At 34.0% G+C, this 15,747-nt stretch overlaps 2 protein-coding genes across 10 annotated transcripts in view; one reads left to right on the plus strand and one right to left on the minus strand.

The window, feature by feature from the left end:
- Positions 1-12,222, plus strand: part of LOC111063578 (EF-hand domain-containing protein D2 homolog) — a 34,491-nt gene extending 22,269 nt beyond the window's left edge. The window contains exons 2-4 of the mRNA XM_039440208.1: positions 3,614-3,761; positions 4,333-4,467; positions 10,950-12,222. Coding sequence (XP_039296142.1) covers positions 3,614-3,761; positions 4,333-4,467; positions 10,950-11,090 — 424 coding nt within the window. The 3' untranslated portion in view covers positions 11,091-12,222. The remainder of the gene's footprint in view (positions 1-3,613; positions 3,762-4,332; positions 4,468-10,949) is intronic.
- The window catches only part of LOC111063044 (protein Star), a 66,098-nt gene that overhangs the window by 31,926 nt on the left and 18,425 nt on the right, over positions 1-15,747 (minus strand). For 2 of the 9 annotated variants that reach the window (XM_039440164.1, XM_039440173.1), the window contains exon 5: positions 12,413-13,200. The exons of 5 other annotated variants lie outside the window; for them this stretch is intronic. In XM_039440164.1, coding sequence (XP_039296098.1) covers positions 12,838-13,200 — 363 coding nt within the window. In that variant the 3' untranslated portion in view covers positions 12,413-12,837. Of the gene's footprint in view, positions 1-12,412; positions 13,201-13,385; positions 14,697-15,747 lie in introns of those variants that run through there. 2 more of the 9 variants (XM_039440179.1, XM_039440185.1) reach the window with 1 other exon arrangement.

Raw genomic sequence — 15,747 nt, forward strand, 5'->3', positions numbered from 1 at the left:
ACCCAATACCTACTATTACTTAAGTAATAGTGGGTATTTGTGTACCAGTACCACACCAGCTGTTTCCATTAAGATTTCATTAAATTTTGCACATTTCTGTTTTCTATTGACAATCCAATGTTTTTTTCATCGATGCATGTGCTGCTTTATTTGTCAACGTCCCAAAATAAATAGTTATTTGTATATCTAGAGTGAAAAGTGCTGTTTTTTCTCCCTGAGGGAAAAGCAATTTTCCTGAGGGAGAAAAAACATTTTTCACTCGTGATATACACAACATTTTTCCACCTACATTTTTATAAAAACTGCTAATAAAATAATTTTTAAAAACGTATGTGACCAAACAATGTGTTGCAACATAATCTAAAAAGTAAACAGAAACAGCTGGCTTGTAATCACAGTTCTCCTCCGACAGCACTATCTGTCGGCTAAAGTTGTAACAACAATGACAGCCAGAACTACAGCTATGATGAAGTTCCCGTTTCAAATTTGATTAGTTAATAAGTAATATTCGTTGGCTGATATTTTGAATAACATGGAATAAAAGAAAAAAATATATACATTTTTTTAGTATAGTGATATGAAGTTTGTAATAATAATTTCAGCATACAAACATAAATTTTATATATCGATCAAATGTCTGGTTGAGGTATTGAATTTAGTTGGTTTAATGACTGACTACTCTATATGCTTCCTCATCTGAGCTTAGACCTTCTGACCTATTCCAAATGTACGTTTTTAAAATAGAGATGCTTCCCATGTTATTTAAATGGAGTCACTTTTACTCCCTAGGGAGTTTTTCTGTTTTTTAGTACCGAGAGCGAAAAAGTGACACTTTAGTATCATGTTTCAGGGAGTAAAGTAAGTAGTTTTGACAGTAGGTGGAGGAAAAGGTAATTCATTATTTGAATTCAAGATTTTGCAGTGTGTACTGTATTGTAGATGATCATGCCAGATACAAATAGGAGCATTGTCAGTCATTTAGAAAAATGAGGACTATTTTTGTAATGATACATTCTATTGTAAATAAAGAAGTGCAGTCTCAATGGGATGGTGTAGATGAGAGAGCTTGGAAGCAGAAAAGATTGAGAGAGTCAGTGATAAAACAAATATGGAAAATTATAATAATTAGTCATTCATATTATTTAACCATCACATTTTCATTCGTTAGCTTTCATTCTTTGGCTTTTCATCTAGATGGCGAATTTCATTTTAAAAGAAGTAAAAGATTGTGTAATAGGACTTCTGGATCTAATCCACTCGAAACGGACCTAGCGTAATTTTTAAGAGATTTATTTTTATAGGTGCAGCATAGGCCTACTAAGAACAAGAACACCATTATCTCTAGTGAGAGTTAATGTGATGTGAATCACTGACAAAAAAGGCAAGTGAAAGCCCATATCATGTGGTGAGGTATGTGGCATACGTACATTGCACCTATGGAATAAGTGTTTGGATCTCGGGCACTCGGACACAAGGAGCAGGAAGTGGTTTGATTTTGGTGCGTCGATTATCGTTGTCTTTACTTCCTGTCAATTGGAAGAGTGCTGTACGCAGTCTAGCATGCTGATATCAACCTAGAACTCATTGTTCAATGGCGGTCGGTGTCGTACTAATGACAGTCAACTCGATATCAAGGATACCGTCGCTAAAACTCGATCATTTTGATTTGCTTACAGCTCAAGTCCGAATTTATTCTCCTTGAGCAAATGTCATAATGCAGAAGATCAAAGCGAATAATTTTCGAAAAAATGAAATGACCCATAGAATTAGACCTCCAATCGATTAATGTAGTAAGAGTTATGATTGACACTATTATGAAATAATATTAGGCTATTATAAAAGTCAATAAGATCCAGGAAACAGATTGTAGTCTATATTATCGGTGGTTGTACAAGTGTTAGGGCACATCCTGGAAACCACATTCCCGGTGTAATTGACGGAAATTTATTCTTGTATCTACAATCTTGGAAATATGTTGTAGGCTATTCAGACATGTTAGAAATAAGTGTATGTTGTATTTATCATTATAGCACTTGAGATGCATAAATTACAGATGTAGGATAATCATTAATCAATAATATTGTTGAAAAAGATCAAGAATTTCAAAATAAGAACAGAGATAAATTAGAGGTATGAGTATTGTATTATTTCAACAATAAGAACCGTATGCCATTCAGCCACCAGTGGGGCATACTAATCGTTTAGGCATTAGTTCTTGATACAAGCATTACACTAGGGTCACCAGTCGGGACACAATTCCTGGTGTCTGTTATTTCACTGGAGTCCCAGCTTACTTTAAGCCTACACGCGGTCACCACCGGTGGCTCTCCAGTGTATCTGGCAGGCTCTCTCGGGAGCCAGCCTGGTGGTCTAGGGTAATAGAGGGCACAACTCCTCACTCTTCAAAAACATACTGCAATCGTTTCTAATTGATATTTGAAATGTTTGAATCGTTAGGCCTACCATTCGTAGAAATGGGAAACAACCTCTGGATTTTGTGTTATAAATAGCGTTCAATTTGAAAAATTCAAAGTAAATTTAATTAGGGCATTTACAAGATATCTCAAATCAAGGAAGTTCTTAAGGACTAAGACTGAAGAGTAGAGTGTAGTGAAGGTAAGGTGCAATTCCTCAGCGACAATTTGAGCAATGTCGCTCGAGACGCAAGGCTAGAACCACCTGATTACACAACATAACCTATAAATTCATCAGATTCGATGATTCATTAGATATGGATTGTAAAAACAATATTTCCAATATAGTAGCAAACTCGTTTTATTTATCTACCGCCATAACGTTTATAAAACATACAAATCTGAGGAGTCATCGAATCTAATGAATTTATAGGCTATGTGCTCTAGCCGCGGTGGCTCTAGCTCACGGTTCGAGTCATCTATATTCGCTAAGGAATTGCACCTTAAAACAGAATTGGAGTGGAGTTATGGAGAGAAGTGATAAACCCTAATATTGCTGTTCCTGGCACACAGCTGAAACGCAGAGAATGACATAGCCTAAACATTAGAACAAATAAGGGTAGATGTGCTGAGTTAACAACAGCTAGGGGGTGCACCCGATGTGGATGAGGTGAGACCCAGACCTCTGATGCCCTCTGTTCTCATTCACAGGCATCTGAGCGCTCTTCATGTTACTGAGACTAAGACCTGCCATAGTAGTTGAAAGATTTATCCAAGTCCATATATGTGTAGAATGGGGACAACATTAAATTATTTTAATGATTTTGGCCTATGTATAAATACGAATGAATAAAAAAATGCACTTACTACCGTGGCCTGTATGTTTCAAGTAAAGCACTGCCTCTCTCGAGGAACTGATGACGCGGTCATTCCTGTTCACAAATAAAACATCGTTGTTTGTGATGTCAGTTCATCTAACTCAAAGTCAGTAAAGGATGACGTTCTTCAAAGTATAACTGTGATCAAAAAGGGACAGTACTTTCCTCTCTTTTTGTCTAACCTCCTATCTCTGTTGTGCTTCTCTCCTAACTCCTGATGAGTAGACTGTAGTTCCTCAATTACTCACATCTCTTGAATATTATTATAGAAAAATTACTAGTATCCTACAAATCATTCAATATTGTCTGCTCTATTTGCAGATATGACTTGGGCCGAGATGGATATCTGGACTTGGATGAGCTGAAGAGAATGATGGAGAAACTGGGCGCACCACAAACTCACCTTGATCTAAAGAACATGATAAAAGAAGTTGACGAAGACCAGGATCAGAAGATAAGTTTCAGAGAGGTGAGATCTAATAATAATTCATCTTTGAGGACCAATTTTATAGTAGGCCTAATGATTGATACACACGTAATATTTTATGAGAGCATCTTTTCATATCTAAATATATGTTCTATATTATGAATGTAAGCAATGAGGTTCTAATAAAAAAAGAGGTTAATAATAAAAAATAACATAGTAGAAATGAGGTTCTAATAGAAAATAACTAAGTCATTTCACCATTGATATATTTTGTTGCGTATTATTCCAAGGTTATTCTTTTTCATATCTACTTGCGAGTTCCAAGAGTGTTTAACTTCCAACAGCAGACTTCCTTAAATGCTCGCGTTTATAATATAACACGAGAATCAGGCAGAATATTTAATTATCGTATCCTTATCTAAAAATGTTAGGGCAGTGATTATAACTTATTCAAATATTTTTTTTTCGTTAGGGCTACTCTTGAATAGAAATAACATAAAAATCAAAGTACCCTTTTTTTAAATTGTTTATTGTTATTGTAAATAAACAATTTAAAAAAAGGGTGAATCGATTTCTATTTTTCATTTCTATAGATGATTATCTTTTGTTTTAGTTTCTGTTGATCTTCCGTAAAGCCAATGCTGGTGAATTGGTGGAAAATGATGGATTGAGTCAACTGGCGAAACGAACAGAAATTAATGTTGAAGAAGTAGGTGTGAACGGCGCTAAAAACTTCTTTGAAGCAAAGGTAAGTATTTCCAATATTTATTCAATTAATCACTGCAAATATTTCAAGGTTCTAAGTGAATTTTCAAGGCACCGTTCAAGGATCAGGTTTTTGCTTATGGTGCTCGACTGAAAAACGATAGCCTATAGTAAAAATCTGGTGTGGTACACTCACACAACTTTCCTTGCTCATTGAACTGTAAGCCACATTTTTAAACGAGAATAATTTAGGGGAATAACATAATGACGATTGGCGGCAACATTATTTGAAACTACGATCAGACTACTGTATAGGTGTGTATACAGAGTGGGTGAAAAATCCGAGATAGGCTTAATATCTCATACACAAAGTTAATTTGATGGTGGATGTGATTGGGGATCCTACTCAAATTAAAAATACTACTTTACCATGACTTTGAAAATCTGGTCCGCCATCTTGGATCCACCATGTTGAATGCAACTTCATATTTTTTTGATAGGAAGGTGGTCTTGCGATACATGATTTCGATACAGAATTTCAAGAAAAAATGAATGGCGAAAACCGCATATCGATATATCAAACCGTTTCAAAGATATTCTCATTATTAATCAATACTATTCAAAGCAGAAAAGAGAGAAAAACATATGAGAACGGCTTAGTATCTTATAAGAAAAAGTGAATCCAAGGTGAGTGTGATCAGGGATCCTACTCAAATTGAAAATACTACTTTACTATGACTATAAAAATCGGGTCCGCCATGTTGAATGCAACTTCATTTTTTTATAGGAAGGTGGTCATGCGATACATGATTTCGATACAGAATTTCAAGAAAAAATGAATCGCGAAAACCGCACATCGATATCTCAAACCGTTTCAAAGATATTCACATTATTAGCCAATACCACTTATGTATTTCATGTTTATTGGCATGGTATTTAGCCCAGTCAACGAAGTGTTATAGAGAGAAAAGTTTGGAAGACAATTTTTGACCCCGCAGTTCTGTTTAGGGTAGTGAGGAGGTAAACATATCAAAAGTTACAGCTGTTATATAGCTATGGTGAATGTGATATTTTCGAGCTCAAAATTTAAGTGTTTTTATTCTTTATTTTGTGAATTTATAGTTTGTTTCATGTTTTTAAGAAACTTTTATTATTAATCCATCCAAATTTAAAATTGTTTGTTTTATTCTAATTTATATTTTAGATTGTGATTTGGTGTAGAAATTTGAATGGACATAACCTATAATATTTGGACAATTTAAAACTAAATTAGGAAATTGAAGAAGTTTTAGGCAATAGCCTGTTTTTTCTTTTCCGATTCTTGTATTTTTTGCTAACCTTATAAATAAATAAATAAATAAATAAATAAAAGTCCCCACCACTACCCCCTGTGCTAAGGGGGTGGGGATGGTTTAAAGGTACCATTTTTTGGTTTCTCGCATATAACTCGAAAACTATGCATTTTACAGTCATGACTATTCTATAAGAAATTAAAGCTTATATAATTTCCTATAATATTGATCCAATAACGTTTTCTATATCTCTTACACTTTTCGAGATATCCGCTCTAAAATATGTGAAATTTTTGAAAAAACACATTTTCCCTCAATTTTTTGCTATTTTTGCTTTTTTAACTTTTTGAATATCGATGGAAAAATCCATGCTGATCATGAGCTTATAGAGCATCAAATTCTCTTCAGTTTTAAGTATAATTTCACAAGTTTACACACATCCCCACGACTGTTGCAGCAGCTTCAGTGTTGAGTGTGAGATCTTCAGTTATGCGAAAATAGACCAATTGACAAAGGAATTTGGAGAGAATGTTTTGAACACAATTTTTGACTTTGCAGCTTTGTTGGCACCAGTTAGGGGGTGAACATATCAAAAGTCCCCATCCCTATCCCTTGTGCTAAAGGGATGAGGGTGGTTTAAAAGTTGCATTTTTCAATGTTTTGCTTACATGCTCATATCTTGAGAAAAATTCGTTCAACCGACATGAATAACTATCCAGAAATGAAGCTTGATAGATTCTCTACAATATTTGTTCTGTGGTGATTTGTGATATCTCCAACAGTTTTCGAGATATACGCTCTTAAAAGTGTAAAATTGTTGAAATAACAGCTTTTAATCCTATTTTTCGATGTTTCAGGGCCTAAAACTCTCCAACAATCCATCATAAAAATGAATGCTCACAGTAGATTTGTAGAGCTTTGTTTTCTCTTTAATTTGATGTATTATTTCACTACTTAATGTTTTCCTTCTATTGTTATAGCGGATTCAATGTGGGGGTGAAATTTTTATTTTGTAGCAATTGATCACTTGACAATGAAATTTGAGTCTGGAACATCTGGCACACAATTTTTGACTTTGTGCTTAATGAAGACTAGTTGAGGGGTAAAAATTGCCAAAATACGCATCTCCAGTCCGTCTCTTGAAGTCGTGGAACTGCTAAGTTGACACTTGTTGCAGAGTTGAAAATTTCACTCACAGTAGTTTTGTAGAACTTTGTTTTTTCTTCAATTTGATATATTATTTCACTACTTAATGTTTTCCTTCTATTGTTATAACGGATTCAATGTAGGGAGTGAAATTTTCAACTCTGCAACAAGTGTCAACTTCCACGTTTTCACGCCAAAGGTCCACGTCTTCAATAGACGGGCTGGAGATGCGTATTTTGGCAATGTTTACCCCTCAACTAGTCTTCATTAAGCACAAAGTCAAAAATTGTGTGCCAGATGTTCCAGACTCAAATTTCATTGTCAAGTGACCAATTGCTACAAAATAAAAATTTCACCCCCACATTGAATCCGCTATAACAAAGTGATATAGAAAAAGTTGTTAGATTAATATTGTAGGAAATTGTATAAGCTTTAATTTCTTATAGAATAGTCATGTCTGTAAAATGCATAGTTTTCGAGTTATATGCGAGAAACCAAAAAATGGTACCATTAAACCACCCCACCCCCTTAGCACAGGGGGTAGGGGTGGGGACTTTTGATATGTTTACCTCCTTACTACCCTAAACAGAAATGCGGGGTCAAAAATTGTCGTCCAAACTTTTCCCTCTATACCCTTTTTTTTGAGCATTCATTGCCTGGACTAATTGATTAATAATGTGAATATATTCTAAACGGTTTGAGATATCGATGTGCGGTTTTCGCCATTCAATTTTTCTTGAAAGTCCGTATCGAAATCATGTATCGCATGACAACCTTCCTATTTAAAAAAATAAAGTAGCATTCAATATGGCGGATCCAAGATGGTGGACCAGATTTTAAAAGTCATGGTAAAGTGACTTTTCAATTTGAGTAGGATCCCCAATCACACCCACCGTCAAATTACCTTTGTGCATTAGTATATTTCGCACCTAGGGCCGAAAATGAGACTAATATGATAATACATATTTAGTAATCTCTATATAAATCTATTTTATGTAACTTCCTAATTGGTATGAGATATTGGTTTCCGATATGGTTTCATATGAGATAGGAAATACGATGTAGTCTATTCCAATTTGATAAGAATGATCTGCTGGGTGGATGGAAACACAGGGATGGGCAATGAAGTGTGCATAATATGGAATAGCAGATACACATTCATTTTTGAACGAAACTCAATTTTTCTTCATCCAGTGTGGTGTACCTTTAATTTCGCCATTTTGATAATTGGAGAGGCAAAACATTATAGTAGTATTTATCAAGTACGAAAAGTAACATCTGTTCATTGTCGTCCGTTTTGTCCATACAATTCAGTAGACATTGTGAGAAGTGTCCATACTCCCACTGAAGCGTTGCGCGTGGAATCGCTTGAATTTCTTGTTTTATTATCTCACTCAGGGTGACAAGTGCACGTGATTTTTTATATATACACGTGTCTTTAGCTAGCCCATAACAAAAAGCCACAATTCACAACGTGACAGAGCCGGTAACCGATGTTTCTATTTCACATCTCCACGCAACGATGTGATGAGGCGTCCAGGGAAGGTCTGCCTTAGAAATTCCATAGTTTATCTCGATTGAGTTATGGCATGATGGAACCATATAGTGTTGAGGTTGATATGTCATTTTCTCAATAATGGGAGAAAAAATCATCCATCATTGTTGGATAGACGAATTGACAGTGACGTTTTCTAAAAAAAACGATGGTTCAATAATGAAGTTTCGACTAGTGTCACAATGACCAGTCATTACTCGTCATTGCTACAGAAAAAATTATTATCAGAAAACCTCAATCTTTATCCACCAAGGTTTTCTTCAAAGCAGATAAGACAAGGTTATCTCTTGCACGGCACTCTGTCATCAAACGTCCACAGGAGTGTTTGGACAAAACCAGATGCCATTTTACGTGCATACTTAATTGTACTACAATTTTTATTCCACTCTAATTATTAAAATGCCACACACATTTATTATTTGAGGTACACACTCGAAAAAATTGGGAAAATTCTTAAAAGTTTTCTGTCATTTGGGATTCGGCTGAATGAGAAAGTTCCAGTTTCAATATTTCATTAATTCTGTCGAATGGGAAAAAGTAGTTTTCGGCTGTTTGGGAAAATATAGTGTTCCGGTCGTTTGGGATTCGGCCAATTGGCATGCCACTAACCTAAATATACATAAAAATACTTATAAAGGAAATTTGGGAGAGAAACAGTTTTGGGGTAATCCTGTTGATTCTCTCCCAATCATCAACTTCATTACGTGTTTATGCAAATTAATAATATATCTATACCATATATAAAGGTAGAATTGGCTTATCCATGTATTGGCTACGAAATACGAGTGTCATTTTTTTCAACCTCCGATCTCATATAGGCACAGACAAGAGGATCCCCACCAAATGACCTGTGATCGGTAAGGGCAATAGTTGTCGAGTTATAGACCCACAACATGACCGCCTCACCACAGTATACATACAGTATGGAAACTTGGCTAGTACCCTGGCGCAAAAATCCGCCATCTTGTTAGAAAGTTCTACATTATAATAGTATTAATGGGAAGTTCGGATCACTTTACTGATCCGGATCAATTGATCTCGTTCACTGCCGCGAGCCAATCAGAAGACCAGGATTGGAACTTCCTAAGGTCACGTGACGTGTCTAGTATTTGGGCCATGTAAAAAGCATTTGTTGGATAGGCGTTTGATTGACAGTTTCCATTCTGTACCTATTCTGTGGCCTCACTTCAGTCTGCCGCCAAGTGCTAGTTACGTAGCGTTATTAGTTTTTGCAAGCAAAATGCAATAGTTCAGCACAAGTCTAACAAATATTATTTACATAACGGTACATTCAACTTTTATTTATGACCAATCATAAATGGAGAAAAAATGTGGTTAGGGAAAAAATGTCCCTCGTACATGTTTGACGCTTCATGACGTCTGAACTACTGAACTTATCAACTTGAATTTTTGCATCATCATCAATGTTCTGTCCTAGGGCAGGTCCATACATGATTCCTCCTTCTCCATTTCTCTCTGTCCTGGGCGATTCTCTTCAGCATGAAGTATTTTCCCTCCTTCCTGACCAGCATATCCACCATCTTCACTCTCCTCCGACCCATCACCCTCCTTACATTGCCGTCACAAGGAGGCCCTGCCATACCTCAGCAAGAGTCCCAACCAGTTTCGTTTCCGACTCCTTATCACTTTCATGGTATCCCTTTCCTCTCCTATTCTACGTAGTACCTCTTCGTTCCGCACCCTATCCATCCTCCTCCACACCCACGTTTCGAAAACCTCTCTTCTCTTCCTGTCTTCTGAGCGTCCAGGTTTCTGCTCCATATAGAGCCACGCTCCACACAAAGCACTTGGCCACCTTCTTCCGCAGTTCCATTTCCATCCTGCTACACACTATAAAATTTAAGATTATTAATTTACCGAGGACGGTTTAGGTCTATTTCCATTTTCATTAATCTATAATTTTTAAAATCAAAGCATATTTATTTCAATTTTTTATACAAATTTTACGTAAGATAGAAGCCCAATAAAATAGTTTTTCCATTGTAAATTATCACAGTTGTTACTTTTAATATCAGCATGGAACTATTAAACTACCGTAAATTCTAAAATCTATTTCTTCTTTTAACAGACTTTCGGAGCACGGGTAACATCTGCTCGTTTACTATAACTTGACTTTGCAAAAAATGAAAGCTAAAAATTCGAAATGGACAGGAGTTAACAATGCATAGTGAATGCACAGATATAGGTCGTTCGGTCACGGGGAAAAGATCGGCCCCAATCAGTCCACTACAATTTCAAGCTTTTTCTGTGACTGAATCATTTATTGGAATTTCTCTATTATAAGTTGACAATTTAATGAAAGAATAAAGTTCATTTTTATTTAAAAGTTCAAGTAAATCAGAAGATTTTATGCGTAACTACTGTCATTAAATACAATGTTCGGAACTTAAATTCCGTTTATATGCAGCACTCCTAAAACTGAGTAATAACCATAATCTTTTGTTTGTTACTGATTCCTATCGGAACTTTTCTGCTCAATTTTTTTCTCACAAAAAATATCATTTTCCACAGATTGAAGAAATGCGAAGAGGCAGTAAATTCGAAGATGAAATACGGCAAGAACAAGAAGAGAGGAGAAAAGAAGAAGAGGAAAAAATGAGGAAAATGATGGCATTCCGTGAAAAGGCAGCAATTTTCCAAGCAAGCCATTGACCACCAGGCTTCCATGATCTGAATGTCACTTCATCGTTACCACTTCTGCAAATAATCTCTGCATTAATACCGTAAGAACACTGTCAATGTTGAAGTGATGATATAGCCTACTTGTATGGATTCTATGCGGCACATATTCAGTGATCTCTAATTTAGTTGTTGCTCTTATTTTCATCAGATTATGAATAAGAGGCATGTAAACGATTTATTCAGAAACTTTCAAACAGTTGTAATTTATACTTCTGTTAAGTATACGTCAGCGTTTAGTATAATTTTGTTATTTGAAGTTTGACTATGGCATTAAACAAGTAGATGCTACAATATTGTAATTATTTTAATTTGCATTCTTGTATATAAATACCTCGGCTTTTCTAGAACAGGTAGTTGAATTTATCATTGAGTAGGCAACACGAATAAACGTCTAGCTCTCACGCACACCAGAATTATTATTCCCAATTCCGAGTATGCTATATTTAATATTCTCATGAAAAGTATTCAACTCATGTTGAAATAATTTCCTTTCATTTTGTTCTTTCTACTTATTGTTGAAAGTACTATGAGTGTTCATAATTATTTTTCAAAAGAGTTGATTATCAACAAAGTGATTATAAAGTGTTTGTTGAGAAAAGCTTGAGGCATTGCAAGAGTGCGCCATTGTTTGCGCATGTATGTTTTATTGTGTTTTTATGTGCAATCTGTAGAATTTCGGTTTTTATGATAAATAAAAACATTATTGATTTTGAGAGAAGGATAAACAAATCTGTTTAAAATTAAGAAATCAGTAATCTCACTTTCATTAGTCACAGAAATGTTTTACTTTTAAAGCTTGAGAAATGAATATGTTGCTTGTTATTTTTTTGTAAGAAAACTAGTTTCTATAAGACTAGTATGCTGATTGGATCGAGTTTCATAGAAATGTTCTTTGTTTTAACCTATATTTTTTCTTGTGAAAATCAATTTTTAGGAAAACATAGTGTATGAGCCACGTGCCTCAGTATTAAGATATATTTATTGTGATAAATCTAAAATTATTGTTTATTCTTCTTAGAAGTAAGATATTCCTAATCTTGTAAGAAAATATTTTAATTACTAAATGTTAAAATACGTATCAATAAATAGATATTTTTCCTAATTCTATTTCTATTTTTTACTTCTATCAAAAATGTTGTAAAAGTGAAATAAATTAGAAGTTTTTTCTTAGTCATTACTTGTGAAAGTTGGTCGAATATTGGGTTTGTGGAATGTATTTATAACAAAATACATCAATTACATACATTTTATACCTACATTGAATGAAAGAGTAATAAATGATAAAATACACCTTTTCCTTACTGAAAAATTTATTAAAAAATGTCATCAAGTACAAAGAATCTCGAAAAACATTAGGCATTTTGGTTCAAATTTGTAGACTATCACTTTGTACCCAGCTTTCAATAATTAGCTTCAATATTATAATATCAAAGTGTCACTTAACTATATTTGCTAGTTTTTAAAATGAAAGGTGAATCTAGTTTTGAGAAAATATATTTGAGGTTTTAATGGAATTTAAATATCAAGTTTGAAGTTTGAAAATAATAATCTACTGGCAAAAAGGACATAATAATCCCATCAACACCCCTTGAACATTTGTATCAAAGACTTTCAAAGTATAATAATTTAATACTAGATAATAGGAGAAAATTAAGTATGAGGCTTGCTTTCTAAGATTAATTAATGTTCTTTCCAACTGGAGTTGCAGATTGTCTATTCAAATTTTCAAAGAGAAAGGCGTAGATTTCTTCAAAGTGGAAACGAATATTTTATGTTTTGGTCGCGAAAGGCTGTCATTATATCTATAACCATGATGAGAGAGAAATGTGGATATTCTAACAAATTCAAAATTGTCTGACTCGTTGAGTTCATTTGATAACCTGACTTGAATAACTTTAATTGTAAGTTTTTGGAACGGCAGTGTACGCAACACTTCATATTCAATTTTTTCAGCATCAAGACTAAGAAAATCAATATCCGTAGTACCGTAAGCTAACATGAGCGAATATAGTGGAAAGCAATGGACTGTTTTCAGATTTACTGAAGAGTTGGATGATTGTAGTGAAGTTCTAAATGATACCTAGAAAGAACAGAAAAATTCATTGTAATATTCGTAAAGCAAGGTTAAATCCAATTATTGATTAGAAAATGCAGAAATTATAAATGAATAAATGAATTTATTTCCTTCTTGAGAGACATAGTAAAAACACAAACAGAATCTTGGAAATTAACTGATCACGTTATCCAGTTATTGTGATCAGTGTGTAATACATAATATTAAATTTATAAAACAACAATAGTTTGAGTCTAGTCTAGCATAATAAACTTGAATAGTCGTCAGTACTACCTGCAGCGTGTAAACATCTTGTCTAATACACCATGGATAATATGATCATTATTAGGATTTGCAATATTATAATCAGTTAGTATCAACAAAGTAAACAAAGTAGGTAATATATAACATAAGATAATAGAACAGAATAGGCATATAAACGGATAAGTTATCTCAATACAGTTCTCAAGGTCGATGTATCATTCAATTCAAATAGCCAATGTATGAGTTTTTTACAATATTTAGTGTAAGAAGCACATATTTTAATATTAAGTGGTAATTTATTAAATAAATAGGGCCCTATAAACAAACAAGAATTTCTAAAAATACATTTTTTAACTTTAGGGGTACGGTACAGAATCCTATCATTACTTCTCATATTGTAATACAGGTTTTCAATTCCACAATTTCCACTTATTAAATAAAACATTTTTAGAACCTTAAAAATATAAAGATTTTGAATAGGCATGATTTTCAAATTGCAATATAAGGGGAAAGAGCTTTCTCTTTTTCTTTTATGTAATATTAATCTAATAATATGATTTTGTGATATTCGCAATCTATTTATGAAAGTTTTGAATGTTCCACCCCAACATATCAAACCGTACTGGAGCCGAGAATGAATCAAAGCATAATATAATGATTTCATCAGAGTTTGATCACATAAATTTCTGAGATAATAGAATTTCCTTATTGATCTTCTAATGTCACCATGTAAAATCTGAATGTGTTTTTTCCAAGACATTTTTTCATCAAATGTTAGTCCTAAATATTTAAAAGAGTCAACTCTTTCAATTTCTTCGCAGCTGCAGTCTTCTCGAGTACACCCTTGAGAATGATATAGGATTGGGGCGGAAAAGTCTACAGCTCTATAGTCGAAGTTTATGTATTTTGTCTTAGATACGTTAACTATCATTTTATTTTTACTGCACCATTCTCTCAGGATACTCAAATCAGCTACTATATTATTTTTTATAACTTCTTTGCTTTTATGGGAGTACAAGAAAGCAATGTCATCTGCAAAGGCTTGAATTAATTATTCCATTGAACTTTATATTTAAGAGATCATTAATAAAGATAATGAATAAAATAGCTGAGGAAACGGAGCCCTGGAGGACGCCGACGGTGACGGGAAGGGGGCTACTGAGGCAGCCCTCAGCGCCAACCCTCACCTGCTGTTCCCTGTTCCTCAGAAAACTGCGGAACCAACGCAGCGCCACTCCCCTGACTCCGGCCGCCTCAAGCTATAAAAATAGAATTTCATGATTAATTAAATCGAATGCTTTTGTGAAATCTATATAGAGACCGGTTGTTTTATTGCTATTATTCAAACTATTGTAAACTAGATTTGAGAAATTTAAAAGGGCATCTTCAGTCGATTTTCCTTTTTGGAAGCCGAACTGCTTTTGGGAGAAAAAATTCTTTTTATTTAGGTAAGTTACTAATCTATTTATCATAAGCTTTTCTAGGATTTTTGAGAAAACGGAAAGCAAGCTAATAGGTCTGATGTTATTTAATTTTATTGAATTTTTCTTTTTGAAAATTGGTATTACGACACTCATCTTTAACATTTCTGGGAAAACTCCTTTACTGAAGCTTAAGTTAAAAATATGGGTCAGTACGGGTGCAATATATAAGGCAATTCTTTTTATTAGTAGAACATTAAATTTATCAAAGCCGGATGATTTCTTATTTTTAAGATTTCATTATCTGTAGTTGGTTCTATGAAAAAGGAACGGCACTGATGATAAAGACCAAGGCAGACAGAAGAAGGTGTATTGCAATCGGGCTGAACAACATTGATTAGATAACGATTAACTTTGTTGGCTACATTTTGGGGGTCGCACTCAATAGTACCGTCCTCCAATTCCACCTTATCAAAAATTTGATTACGGCTTTCACCAGTTAAGCTGTTGATTACTCTCCACTGTCTGGCCGGATCTCCATCAGCAATACGAATACAATTTGAATAGAAGTTTCTCTTTGTAGAATCAATTTCATTTTTTAGATTGTCATAATAAGTATTATAATGGTCTCTTAGGGGTGTATCATAAGGTCTTTTTTTTAATAATTTGTATAATTTCCTTCTCCTTTCTATTTTACGTAAAAGGTCTGTGGTAATCCACGGACTTATGATCTTAGCTTTTGTAAGTCTATTATTAGAATTTATAGTTTTAGAGCATTTATTAACTAGGTCCGTTAGAATAGAATGAAATCTCTCATAACTTAAATTTACATCTTCTATCTGATACACATCATTCCAATCAAGTAATTGAAGACATTCACAAACTTTAT

Source organism: Nilaparvata lugens, chromosome 1, assembly GCF_014356525.2.
Source record: "Nilaparvata lugens isolate BPH chromosome 1, ASM1435652v1, whole genome shotgun sequence".
NCBI classification, from domain to species: Eukaryota; Metazoa; Arthropoda; class Insecta; order Hemiptera; family Delphacidae; genus Nilaparvata; species Nilaparvata lugens.